The sequence below is a fragment of the Ambystoma mexicanum genome, chromosome 13, assembly GCF_040938575.1.
Source record: "Ambystoma mexicanum isolate Mex_15411 chromosome 13, UKY_AmexF1_1, whole genome shotgun sequence".
NCBI classification, from domain to species: Eukaryota; Metazoa; Chordata; class Amphibia; order Caudata; family Ambystomatidae; genus Ambystoma; species Ambystoma mexicanum.
Genome location: NC_090938.1, coordinates 796,806,034 through 796,820,479, shown reverse-complemented (window position 1 = coordinate 796,820,479; position 14,446 = coordinate 796,806,034). Strand labels below are relative to the sequence as shown.

Genomic DNA, 14,446 nt, shown 5'->3' with positions numbered 1-14,446 from the left:
GCCGCCGGGTGCTTGGCACTGGCGATTCGACCAAGGGACGTCCTGGAAGGCGAATATCGAACTGGTTGTTCCCACCAGCTCAGAGGGAGAAGACTCTTGCAGCAGAAGATCTTCTCTTGTCGTCGGGGAAGTGGTGAGGTCGTTGCAGCAGGGCTCCACCGGTGGTGTCGTCGTTGCAGATGGCTCAGCTTCTCCCCTCTTCGGATTTCTCAGGTCCAGTGGCGACTTCTGAAGTTCCAGTCCCAAAAGCCCTGCTTTTATGCAGAAAAACCCCCATTCAACAGCCCAGCTGTCACTCATACATGCTAAGTGGTGAGCCGGGCGGCTCACAACTGGGCCAATCAGAACAGAGTGCGACTTGGGTTGCTAAGGCAACGCAGTCCAGGGTGCCAATTCCCCCACCCACACATCCTGTGAATCCCAGACAGAGTGACACCAGTTGGAGGACTTCTGTGGAGAAGCCCGCCAAAAAATGGAACAAAGGGCCCGACCTTGGTTGGAGTTACAGAGATGGACAAATACGCCATTTTGTAAAAGAGTTCTGGTGAAAAGACCCAACCGGCGATTTTATATTAATTAAATAAACCGGCGGTATCTTTACAATGCACCAAAAAAGTGGTGCGTTTAAAATGAATGGGAAAATCCCATAGGAAATATTCTGGTGGAATATTTTGCGTGGTAACCGCTGCCACCAGCCAGAAACTCGACAAGGGGGGACTGGACAGTGCCCCCTTGTAAACAGACCCAGCGGCAATCTAATTAACCCCTTCCAGTACTTCCACAATATGATGGTTTGTATTGGTTCTATTCACAATTTTGGACTAATAAAGCCAATGGTGACTTTACATGCCCTGGGGGACAGTAGTCAGTCCCAGGGTATGGAGTCTATGTTTGGGGGTCACTATGACACCCCTGTGTTACTGCACTGAGGGGGCTGTGTAACACATATACCAAAACAGATGATACCCTATGGAGTAAAAGACCCCATAGCCCATAAGAACGTACCAAGTCAAATACATACCTCAAATCATGCCTAAGAGTGGGAAGGAAAGAGTCTCACTCTTAGCAGGAGAAAAAAACAAACCCCAGAAATCCAGCAAAACTGCTGGGGGACTCACTAGGTTTGGGAAATCAGCCTTATAAGAGAATTCTCCCTAACAGTGATATTTTGTAAATGTTCTCCAATCAGCACCACGATTGACATCCGTTCTCCCAAGCACACAATAAAGTGGGAACCAGACATTGCTCTTGTATTGTACTCCCTTCTTCTGGCCAGAGTTAAGAGATGAGGAGGAATGTCCATTTTCAACGGGAGAAAGTCCAAAAATGTTGTTAAATCTTAACATTTTGGGCATTAAAATTGGGAGTCTCTCATGAATATCGAGACAGTTGATGGTATGGGTGGTTGTGCACAACCCGACTCTTCTGAGCCATCCCCTAACTCTGTTCCGAGGTGTTGCACATGCATGCAGTGACTACCCGGGTACCAGGCCTCTCACCACACTCTTGTGGGGAATTCAGTTGCATTTAAACCTTGTGCATATGTCTGCTCCAGATTTGGGCAATGACGCATGATTGCAAGGCCAGCCACCATTAGAAAACCCTGCACCACCCCTTCTGCCTTTCATATTGACCAATTGTGTGTATTTTTCGCTTACAAGGCACAACTCAGCACAATCCTTCAAAATCATCATGAAGCGCCTCCATGCTGCTACAGAGCTCCTGCATACGCACGGATGCACTCCATGTCGTTTGATGTCGTTTGACTATAAAATGGGCTCAACCGCTAGGCTTAGAATAAGGCTGTCACATATTTGGTGAGATCGAACAGTCGCCATAAGGACTAGGTAACATTCAATGGCCATCATACGAAGGCTCGGCAAACACTAAATTTAGAACTGAGCTGTGATACATTCCTGTGTGAATTGGACAAATATACCCACCCTTAGCACTTAAGGGAGAATGGCTCTTCTGTAGTCCTTTAGTGGGATGCTATACATCACCTTTCATGATTTTCTGGCCTTCAAGGAAAGCCTTTGATAAAAGGAGATTTCAGCCAGGCATTGGTGTAGGCCGCAGAATAAGTACAGAGCACTCATAGCCGCGCTGGATGCTTCACTTTAGCCCCCTTTTGGATGTTTTAAAGTCATGCAAAGCTCAGAACTACCAGAAATAGGATCCAGGAAGTCACTGCCTTCGACTACGACTTCTACCCATGGATCCCCAGGAGTATTCTTAAACATGCTGAGCTAGTTTTTTTCCCTGTAAGGTCCCCCTCCCTGCTCCAGATTGGGACTTTAGCGAGTCCAATCGCTACCTCCTGGCTCCTCCTGCTTCTGGAGTAAACCCCCTGCAATAGCAGAGCGCAGACGCTGGGGAAGCCCCTTAGAGGACTCATTGCAGAGAATCCTTGTTTTTTTACTGTGCTGCACAGCAAATCTCCAGGTGGTAGAGAATGGAAAGGCAAAGTCTCTGCTTTCATTTCTATTTCCTAGCGGGAAATCCTGGGCTGGATCCCTGTTGGAATACCATGTCCAATTCTGGAGCTGTAGAGGTCCCTCAATCAAGATGATCCTGCAGTAAAATCCCTAGCATTGCCTGTCGTGCAGAGGTTTTCCCCTGTGTGCGCCCTACCTGCAGTCAATCCATGGGAAAGAGGGATCCCCAATGGCAGACCCCGCACTCTGGAAAATTGACAAGCGCTGTGAAAAATATAGAATTCCTTTTTCCATTCTTTTGCCTGCATCTGCTGCAGCTGCCCCCATCAGTATCTGTTTTGTTCACTTGGGTTTGGTTCTCACACTGCGAAACAGAAGGGCGTGGAATTCCACTCGTCTTCTTATCCAACTATCCGCCTCATTTTTACCCTGGAGGCCATTAACTCCTGAAATGTTAATTATGGAAGTATTTCGACTTCCAGAACATGGATTGAACTCTCAACCTTTATGCATGAAATGTTTGACTTCCTCTCCCTGAATGTAAAACACTTTTAATCAGGGTGAGAGATCCTCAGACAGCTGTCAGGTTTTGAAGCTATTTTATTTTGTCTTCAAAACGATTTTGCACAGATGAATATATCTAATCATTTACAGGACTTTCGCTAAGCACGAAAGTTTATTTGGACAGACATTTCTTTTCAGAGGGAAATACCCGTGAGTATCGTCCTCATTGTTTGTTGAGGAGCTGTTTCCACAGTGGTGCACAAGTATGCAATACAAGTGAATAGTGACATAGGATTGAACAAGGTGCGACCCAGGACTGTGCTAGGTCCGGGGGTGCTAAACACAAAAAGTGTACACAACACTATCTACAAGAACATATATACAGGGGTTGTGCCACAAGACATCGACACGGAAGTGTTTCGGCCAGACTGGGCTGGGTAAGAGCCCGAGGTGGTAGTGGCCTTCATCAGGATGGTTGCTTGATAACGGTGCTGTCCGTACAGGTATCTGTGGGGGAAGGGATAGCTGTCAGGATCTCAGGACGTTATTGGTTCATTTAGATATAAATCAATTAGGGCAGACTGGTGCCTGTAATACACTGGAGGTGTATTTAAAACGGAACAGCTTACCGTCTGCAGTGGTGCAGCGGGAACGCTGTGCTGGGAGTCCTGTTATGGGTGCTGGACTCTTGGATGCATGTCTGCCTATGACATGTCAGGACTCGTGCAAATCGGGTCACTGAGGCTACTTAATACAGCCTTTGTTTTCAAGGAGCTGTAAAATAAAGGTATGTGTGCAGTTAGCTACATACCCTGGGGGGACCGTATTTAATTTGTGGAAGCATGGGCCAAAGTACATCCAGCGTGGGATGTGTCTATGTGGTCCGTGTTGGACCCAGAACTAGGAGCCACCATTGGAGAGGGTGTCTAACATGGAGTGGAGACATGAGCCGAGCCTTGAACCAAGAAAGCCGTGGCGCTGGCGTGAGAATTGCAGTGCACTGTTGGCTGGCATTGTGCTGTTTTGTAGTGCACTTAATTGGTGGTTAAAAAGTATGTGCACTGAACTTGGTGGCCCTGGCATTATCCAGTGGGAGTGGTATGGAGTATAGATCAGATCGTGCCTATTGTGCATCTCTGTCGGGTGAGGTGTTCAGAGTGCTAGCAGTGGCATGCTCCTGGGAGCTATTGTGCAATCAGCAACATACCAGGGAAGTGTTTTGCCATGCGCGTGTGTTATCAAGGTCAGAATCTATGAGAGATCGTATCGTGCTTTAGAAGCTGTTAATAAAATGCCCGTGAGGTGCGTAAGACTAGCTGGAAGTACATTAGCCTTCTGCCCCTAATTTAAAACAGACCAAATGCAGCTCAGAAATATGTCATAACTTACCGATTGCAGTGGCAGGCGAATCATACGATCTTACCCAGCCCAGTCTGGCCGAAACACTTCCGTGTCGATGTCTTGTGGCACAACCCCTGTATATATGTTCTTGTAGATAGTGTTGTGTACACTTTTTGTGTTTAGCACCCCCGGACCTAGCACAGTCCTGGGTCGCACCTTGTTCAATCCTATGTCACTATTCACTTGTATTGCATACTTGTGCACCACTGTGGAAACAGCTCCTCAACAAACAATGAGGACGATACTCACGGGTATTTCCCTCTGAAAAGAAATGTCTGTCCAAATAAACTTTAGTGCTTAGCGAAAGTCCTGTAAATGTTTAAATATATTCATCTGTGCAAAATAGTTTTGAAGACAAAATAAAATAGCTTCAAAACCTGACAGCTGTCTGAGGATCTCTCACCCTGATTAAAAGTGTTTTACATACAGGTACCCTCCTGGGCATATCAGGACTCCGCCAGGCGCCCTTTATATTTTCTTTTTCTCTTCCTCTCCCTGAGCAAGTTAACTGAAGCTCTACCCTCCCCCCACTTTCACCCGGACTCCTGCAATTTACATCTACAAGGGGGGGCCCTTAAACCTGGAAGGGGGAATCTCATCTTAATCACACACCCCTCCTTTATCACCCCAATACTAATTCCATGGTACATTCAGTCCTGTATATAGTCAGTCTCCTTGGACCAATGTCTGTTATCTGTCCTCCTTGTCCCTGGCTCCGGTATCTGTATCATGCATTTTCAGCACCTACCGGTAATTTGTGGAAGAGCACCTTGGTTAATGTAAAGTACCTGAATGAGGACTGCCCCATCGACTGGTGATTTCCTAATGTAAGTGGCTCTGGTAGCCCTCCAACGCTCAATAAATCCAATACATTGAATATACTGTTGACTGGAATCTATGTGATAAAGAAGAATGTTAGATTTTCGGGTGGGAGACTTTCTGTATGACCCCTTTATAGTCTGTCTTCCCTTTCCTGCCCAGGTCCTATTTTGTGCATGAACTCTTGGACTCTGTGTCCTGCTTTTCTGTTTGTTGTTATGTGTGCTCTTTGCCCTGTCTTTCCTTCCCTGGATGTCTCCAATGCAGGTTTTGAGGAACACCTTTTTACTGAGTGTTCTAAGTTCTTGTTGGCCGCAGTTGTATTGGGTATGTTGGGTTCTTGGCCTCTTTTGTGCTGAATGTTGTAGGGTTGCTCCTCCGATCTTGCCTTGTGTGTAGTTGCTCCGCTCTCGCTCCATCAGCGTGACAGGATACAATGAGGTTGTTTGTCCGCTTGTGCCTGGCTGTTGGAGACTGTGGATCACCGCCTTTCTTGATATTTCTGGAACCCTCTTTCTCTTCTTTCCACTCACAGTGTTTTCCCGAGGGAACTCAAGGAGGTGTTTGCTTCCTGGAGGATGCGCTGTGCTGAGCGGGGCAGGGAGGACATCGCAGATCGCCTGATCAGCTCCTCGCTCTTCCTGCGATTTCTTTGTCCGGCCATCATGTCGCCCAGCCTCTTCAGCCTCATGCAGGAGTACCCGGACGAGCAGACGTCACGCACATTAACTCTCATTGCAAAAGTCATCCAGAACCTGGCCAACTTCAACAAGTAAGCCATCTCGGGCTCCTTGGAGGGCGCATCACTTAGTGCAAGGAAAGGCCTGCATTGATAAGGAGGTTCCACAGACCTGAGCTGTTTTATACTGACCAGAAAGGACAATGGGTTCTGCCAGCACTGTAAAGAGAACAGTGATACAGGCCATAGGCAGAGATCTGAAGGCCTGCACAGTTCTGGAGTTTACACACTACCCGAGACACATATGCTATGGCAAGGGGTTGGCATAGAGATTCTAGCGGGCACTTAAAATAACCACTGAAAGGTGCGCTAGCCTAATGGAACGGATTGGTGAACGTTTCAAACTTTGCCACATCAGTGGTAGGTGGAAAGCGTTTTAGCCCTTGGAATGGCATGAGGGGTTTTGTAAAGAATGGTTCAAGGGTGGACACCACCCATAAATGGGGAATGATTGGGGCAGACAGGAGGCATGCGTGTGTATGTCATTGAGGGACTTGTGCATGCATGCCAGCATTTTGGATCATTCTGGAGGCAGATTTTGTTATGTAAAGAGGGAGAATTGAATTGCATTGGGATAAGGGATATTTTAGGAGGGAGAAATTAAAACATAACATTTTTGACGGAAAAATGGGAAGTCTCCTGTCTAAATCGGGAGGGTTGGCATGTATAATCGAGGCTCTACCTTTTGCTGGCTGTATATAGTGAAATAAATACCACACAATTGAAATTGGGGAGTTGGTCATGTACCTCCTCCAAAAAGGAGTGCTGTATTATGAACATTGCTCATGTTGGGTCCTGTTGAGAAAAAAGAGCTGAGAGATCATAGGGAATTCATGAGCGTTTTCTTTCACGTGATGCAGTGAAAGAAACCTTTACCCAAGGAAGGATGGCTGTCATGAGAGATGGGAAAGAAGCTTTTGTTCGAAGTCCCTTCTCACTTTCCTTGATGGCCGAATCAACAGTAGGGCAGTGACGTAAGGGTAGAAGTAGAGGCTGCAGGTGTGAGATGTAACTAGAGGATTAGATCCAGGGTACAGGCAGACGGGCGGGATCAGGGACAAAGGTAGGGGTGGCACAACAGGTGTGCTAGTGAAGTGGATTGCAAACAGAACGCTGGCTTGTTCTGGTATATAACAACCAGGTTCTCTCGTGCTTGATTGGCTGAGCAAACTCTCCTGGGCGCAGGTACACGAGAACAGTGGTATTCAAACTTTGTTATGCTGAGCCTCCCCTCCCTTGAGTAAAAAGATTGTTGTCGGGCACCTCCTTGAGTTAAACTATGGTTCCTGCCCCCCCCCCAGATGCCATATCTGCTTATATTTTCTATTGAAAGCAGTCACTGCACTACCTTTTTAAAGAGCCTCATGCCCCCCTGGGCATCCTTCTGGCTCCCCGAAGGGGGCCAGCCCCACAGTTTGAAGACCATTGACATACAAGGTGTTGCCCAATTATAGAGCACGCTCCGCACGCGCCAATAAAGCAACACCCCTTAAATTGGGTTCATAAAACTGAGAATCTCAGTGGACTGTCAGGATGTCAAATCAATGACATGCAGGTCACACACAGATCCCTGCAGCGGGCACATTGGTAGGGGCACCAGATTTTCAATATGAAAAACCGGGACAGCCTGTTGTTGAAAGGCCACCGCCTGACAGTCCAGCTCTGCCCCATGCAATCCACATCGACCACATTCTGCCACCCCCATCCCAGAGTTTTTCCAGCATTGTGACTGTGGATGATGTAAGCATTTTAATAATAAAAGGAGACTTTGGTCTGATTAATATTGCAGGCCTTGCTGTTTACTCCAAGCCACCTCAGTGGAACAATCAGTAAATGCATCTGGCAGGTACCTGAAAGGTTGGGGCTTCAAGCCCATCCTGCCATAAAACATCCTTGAATTGCTATGTTGTTTAATTAGTTCATAATTGTTGCTGTTTAAATAGTTATGCTCCCTTTCTCCAAAACCGAGACAGGGTTTTTACATTAAAAAATCTCTCAGGAAAGAGGGCCCAATTCCGCGACAGTTTCGGCAAAGCTGGGACGTCTGGTCACCCTACGCATTGGTTTACTGAGTGATCCCACTCAGTGGGCATTCTGCATGAATGACATGTCATCTGAGGTTGTATCAACCCTACTTTCTCTATCCTTTAGCCTTAATCTTCCTAACCTCTCTGATTTCCCCATCTAGCAATGCCACTCGTGTGCCCGTAGGGGGTGACACCAGACCTGCAGTGCAGAGAGCCTGCTCTAATTCTTCTCTGTAATCTCTCAGTAGGTTTGGCAGTAAGGAAGAGTACATGTCCTTCATGAACGAGTTCCTGGAGTTGGAGTGGGCAAGCATGCAGCAGTTTCTCTATGAGATCTCCAACTTGGACACCTCAACCAACAGCAGCAGCTTCGAGGGCTACATTGACCTGGGCCGGGAGCTCTCCACTCTGCACGCCCTGCTCTGGGAGGTCATGCCCCAGCTAAGCAAGGTAAGGAGAGTGGGCCAATCACTGCCGGTAAGGGATACACTGAGTTGTGGTCATGCCCACCAAAGTTAGGAAGGCACTCTAAAGAGGTACATTGGCCAAGTCGGACAGCCTGCATCCTGCACGCCCTGCTCTGGGCGGTCATGCCACTACTTGGCAAGGTAAAGCTAGCAGGCCAAGCCGTGCCGGTAGACCTAGGACGAGTAGTGGCCCAAAGCAGCCAATTCTCCATCATGAACACCCAATGTTCTCATGCCCTCAAGAGCAGGTAGACCCTCAAAATAAGTACATGACTCGGGCCCAGCAGTGCTTTACCCTGCATGTGCTGCTCTTGTTGGTTATTTCACAACTAAATTGAGTAATGATAAAGAAGCAAGCCCTGCCATCAAGGAACACTTCAAACATACTTGAGAAAGCTCTGGTGATACGTGCCCAGGCCAGTTACACACTCTAAGGAAGGAAGTACATAGCCCAGGGCCAGGAGCTCCCCGCCATGCATGCCCTGTTCTTGGAATTTGTTCACATATAAGCTCGGTGACAACCTTGGGATGAGCCCTACCAGTGTTGGACACTCACAGCATACAGTACACAAGGAAACTGTTGTTCCCTTCCAGGGAAGGCAGGCACTCTAAAGGGACAAGAGGTACATTGCCCAAGGGCACCAGCTATCGACCCACTACACCCTGCTTCTGGTTGTTGTTTCATAGCTTAGCCCTGTGACATTTGTCCCCACTTCCTTCTCACAAGAAGTCACAATGAAACTGCACTCTTTGTCCAATCTCTTTCTCAGACCTAGTTATTTATTTATGTATTTTATTTGTTGATAGTGCCCAGACCCAGAAGTATCACAGTGCTGGTAACTGTTACAGTGGGGAATGCAGTGATGAGATGGTAGGCCAAGACATATTTGTCAAACAGTATGGTTGTAAGTTTCTTTTTGAAGAAAGAAACTGTGGCCCCACTTCCTTCTCACGGGAAGTTGAGATAAAGATGGGCTCTTTACGCATTCTCTTTCTCTGACCTATGACCCCACTTCCTTCTCAAAGAAAGTTGAGATAAAGCTGGATGTGTTGTCTAATCTCCTTCTCTTGAACTATGGCCCCACTTCCTTCTAACAGGAAGTTGAGATGAAGCTGGATTCGTTGTCTAATCTCCTTCTCTTGAACTATGGCCCGCTTCCTTGTCACAGGAAGTTGGGATGAAGCTGGACTCTTTTTCTAACCGCCTTCTCTGACCTATGTCCCCACTTCCTTCTCAATGGAGGTTGAGATGAAGCTGGACTCTTTGTCTGCTCTCCTTCTCTGGCGTATGGCCCCACTTCCTTCTCACAGGAAGTTGAGATGAAGCTGGATTTGTTGACTAATCTTCTCTTGAACTCTGGCCCGCTTCCTTCTCACAGAAAGTTGAGATGAAGCTGGACTCTTTGTCTAACCGCCTTCTCTGACCTATGTCCCCACTTCCTTCTCACAGGAGGTTGAGATGAAGCTGGACTCTTTATCTACTCTCCTTCTCTGGCGTATGCTATGATAGGTTATTTATAACACGCTTAATACCCAGAGGTTTCTAAGCGCAGACCCGGGAATCGAACCTGTGGTGCTACGTGTCGTCTTGCTTCCAAGGCGAGCACGTTACCCCTGAGCTATCCTACCAGGGTCAAGTATGGCCACACTTCCTTCTCACAGGAAGTCAAAATGAAGCTGGACTCTTTGTCCAATATTCTCTCACCTATGGCCCCACGTCTTTCTCACAGGAGGGTGAGATGATGCTGGACTCTTTGTCTAAGCCTCTTGCCTACGTCTGGCCTACTTCCTTCTCACAGGAAGTTGAGAAGCTGGACTCTTTGTCCAATCTCCTCTGACCTATGGCCCCACTTCCTTCTCACAGGCAGTTGTGATGAAGCTGGACTCTTTGTCCAATCTCCTCCTCTGATCTATGGCCCCACTTCCTTCTCACAGGAAGTTGAGATGAATCTGGACTCTTTGTGCAATCTCCTCCTCTGACCTATGACCCCAAATCCTTCTCACAGGAAGTTGAGATGAAGCTGGACTCTTTGTTCAATCTAGCCCCACTTCCTTCTCACAGAAAGTTGTGATGAAGCTGGACTCTTTGTCCAATCTCCTTCTCTGACCCATGGCCCCACTTCCTTCTCATAGGAAGCTGAGATGAAGCTGTACTCGTTGCCCAATGTCCTTCGCTGACCTATGGCCCCACTTCCTTCTCACAGGAAGTTGAGATGAAGATGGACTCTTTGTCCAATCTTCTTTGCTGACCTATGTCCCCACTTCCTTCTCACAGGAGCTTGTGAAGAAGCTGCATCTTTTACCCTTTCTTCACTTTGGTCGCACATTCTCCTTCCTTCTCCCAAGAAATCGCGCCCTTCCTTCCATGTAACCAAATTGCTTGTTTCAATCTTACAAGAATCCATTGTGAGTTTGGACTCTCTGCCTCAGTTTGAGTTATGCAGCCGTTTCCTATGTCTCTCCCAGAAAGGTATTATGAAGTTTAACACTTGTCACCTCTTAGCACTTAGCACATTCTCTCTCTCTCTCTCTCTCTCTCTCTCTCTCTCTCTCTCTCTCTCTTTCTCTCTCTCTCTCTCTCTCTTTCTCTCTCTCTCTCTTTCTCTTTCTCTTTCTCTCTCTCTCTCTCTCTCTCTCTCTCTCTCTCTCTCTCTCTTTCCCTCTCCCTCTCTGCAAAGAAAGCATTAAGAAACTTGGACATTTGCCCTATTTCCCAATAATGTAAGTGAGCCCTTTGTCCCATATCCATCTCCACTGTGACTTAATTTCATTTTCTTTCTTCCAGGAAGCCATGACGGAATGAACAATTGACAATGTGTCCCATATGATTTGCACTTTCTCTCCCACAGGAAGCTTTTAGGAAGCTGGACCTTTTGCCCTACATCTGTCGATACCTATTTTTCTGGTGAAGCGGAACCATTTTCCACACATCTGCCTTGATCTCATTTCATGTTCCCTTAACCTAGGAAGCCTTCAGGATACCTGATCTGCTTCCCCTCCTTTGCTACAACCTAATTCTGTGTTTCTTTCTTCCTGGAAGGCAGAGGTCGTTGGACCCTTGCCCTTTCTTTGCCAGTGGCCTAATTTCCATTTTCTTTCTCCCAGGAAGCCATGATGAAGCTGGGCCCTTTGCCCCGTCTCCTCAATGACATCAGCCTAGCTCTCAGGAACCCTCACATCCAGCGGCAGCCCAGTCACCAGAGCGATCGCCTTCCACCCAAACCCATCATCCTCCGGGGTCCCTCCTCCGACATGCAGTCCTTCATGGTGCGGGACCTCAACAGGTAAGCGACACGTGGGGGCAGTTTCCCAGGCCACTCTTTCATTGGGTTCTGACTTCCGCTAACCCTTGATGGACTGATACATTTCTAGATACACCCGTGATGTGGAAGGGGGCAATTGCACTTCTTCTAACTGTTCTTTCTTTGTATACTTTCCTACAACTCTTCCACGTGGACCATCAAGTACTTCATTTTTATCATTTCATGGAGCAATGTACACCCCAAAAAAACAACCAATATCGGCCTCAGTTATAGAATGATGCTCCCCGATACATGTTCACATATCTGTAACACACCAGATGACGACACACCACGGACAACATACAGCTCTCTTTCAGGCTACCCTCGGCCCCTCCTCCTTTTCGCTCATTCCTGACTGCCTGGCCGCAATTCAGTCCTGGTGTGCTGCTAATGATCTCTGCCTTAATGCCAGTAAAACAGAGATCATCCTCATTGGGACACCTGCTCCTTCTTTCCCACTTTCACTCTGGCTGGCCTCTCTTGGTCCTGGACCCTCACCCACCAGTGAGGCAAATAATCTGGGGATCATCTTCGACTCTACTCTCTCCTTCTCTCCTTACATCTCTGGCATCTCCAAGAAGTCACACTATCAGCTGCACCTCCTCAAAGGCATTCTACTTTTTCTCACCTACCCCCAGAGGTTCACCGTCTGCAGAGCCCTGGTTCTCTCCAGACGGGACTACTGCAACAGTCTCTTTCTCAATCTTCCTACTGCTACTCTCCAAACTCCTCAACTTATCCAGAACAGAACCACTAGACTTATGCTTGGCCTCAAGCCCAGGGACCGCATCTCTCCAACGGTGACATCTCTCCACTGGCTCCCTGTGGCTGCAAGGATCAAGTTCAAGTCCCGCAGCATAACCGACTTTGGCTTTCTGGTGCCGGGGCCTGTGCTACCTACAACACTCTCTTCCTAAATACTCTCCTTCTAGAGCCTTCTGCTCGGCCTCCTCCAACACTCTGCTGGTGAGACGCTTTTCCAAACAGAGATTTGGGGGTAAATGCCGGCAGGTGCCTACCTCTGGAACAGCCTCCCTGCCTCTCTTTGTCCTGAGCCGAACTTCCTTAAGTTCCGGAAACTCCTCAAGACCTTCCTCTTCTCTTCCTCTTTCTCTCTCCCTCTCCCCTGCTAACCTCTTTTCTCTTCTCCCCTGTTTCCCTCCTTCTTTCTCCTCCCAACCTGCTCAGTTCGGTGACTGGCCGCCCGGTGCACCTCCAGAGCCTCGCAGTTCCTGTCTGCGCACTTGCATGACCTTGAACGTACTAGACCTAGCAAGTCTGTCTGTCCTGTCCCCCCTCTGCCTCCTCTCCCTAGTTGCTTGGTTGTACCAGGAATACTCGGGCATAGGCATATTATTGCCAGGCCTAGTACGGTAGTTTATTGTGCTCTATGCCCCCCCCCCATTTCACTCCCCACTCTTTGTCATGCACCTGCACTATCTGACAAGCCGTTATGCATGCACTTGGCCTGGTATGCTAGTTTTTTGGTAAAATCATTTGGATTCTTCAAGGCCTAAGAATGATGACTGTATTCCCTTGTTCCCTTCCGGCCTTGAAGCGCTATGAAGCACTTCGCTTGTGTATATACGCTTTACAAATTTACAATTACACTGGGTGTATGGATTCAAGGCTACAGTATCACGCTACTCGGAATGCAACCGAAAGGCAAGTCAGTAATTCAGTGACCGAGCACTTTGCTTCCTTTCAGAATATTTGCAGTGTGTCCTGGCTTTTCATTTATACAGCCGTTAGATCAACTGTTTTCTTTTAAATTTCTGTATTTTCTCCTTTCTTACCATGTTAGTATTGAAAAGAGAAACTGTACTGCTCCGTGGGCATGTACGTCCATCCCTGATCTGCACTAATCACGGCTGTCACTCACAGACATCTTAAACATTAGTCCACTCTACACAGACTCTATATGGACTAAGCTATATACATGTGCCATTAATGCTAGGAGTAGTGACAGTCCTCGGTTTCTGAGAATTTGAGACGGGCCAAATATGGATCCGCCTCCAATGCGACAATATTAGACCTACCTTCACTTCCTGTGGTTATCATCCCACCATGTTCACATGGTCGGTTTAGCAAGACCAGTGGTCTTCAAACATTTTAGGCCTGCCCCCCCACCCCCGAGCAAAATGTGGGCAGGCTGGGCCTCCCCAAAAATGCCAAATGGTGAGTAAGTCTAAATAGCTATGAACTATTGCGTGCCGTCACTGCACCCTACTCCCAGCATTGTCCCTGGGCTTCCCCAATTGCTCCCATCACAGTCTCTGAGCTCCTTCATTTCACTCCTACCCAGTCCCCGGGCTCTCCCCACCCGACCACAGACTCTGGGCTCTCCCCACCCTGCTCCCACCACTATCCCATGACTCGCGCCCATCCGGCTCCCAGCTCAGACCCTGGGTTTCCCCACTTGCACCCATAACAGTCTCTGAGCTACTTCATTCCACTCCTATCCAGCACCTGTGCTCTCCCTCCCCACCACAGACCCTGGGCTCTCCCCACCCTGCTCCCACCACTATCCCATGGCTCGCGCCCATCTTGCTCCCAGCACAGTCCCTGGGCTTCCCCACCCTGCTCCCAGCACAGTCCCTGGGGTCCCCCACCTGCTCCCATCACAGTCCCAGGGCCAGTGGTGGTTGCTGAATTTTTTAAGTGGCGAGGCATAAATATTTCCCCCAGATATGCCAATCAATGTGGGTTTGAGGGGGGTTTCCCCCAGATTTTTTGTAAAATAATGGGT

The 14,446-nt window shown here is 48.0% G+C and overlaps 1 protein-coding gene across 8 annotated transcripts in view; it reads left to right on the top strand.

The window, feature by feature from the left end:
• SYNGAP1 (synaptic Ras GTPase activating protein 1) overlaps positions 1-14,446 on the top strand; it is a 2,054,767-nt gene that overhangs the window by 1,901,037 nt on the left and 139,284 nt on the right. For all 8 annotated transcript variants that reach the window (XR_011283210.1, XM_069635198.1, XM_069635197.1 and 5 more), the window contains 3 exons: positions 5,698-5,934; positions 8,174-8,378; positions 11,501-11,679. Coding sequence is in view for 7 of the 8 variants with exons in the window: in XM_069635198.1 (XP_069491299.1) it covers positions 5,698-5,934; positions 8,174-8,378; positions 11,501-11,679 (621 nt within the window). In the remaining variant the exon portion in view is untranslated. The remainder of the gene's footprint in view (positions 1-5,697; positions 5,935-8,173; positions 8,379-11,500; positions 11,680-14,446) is intronic.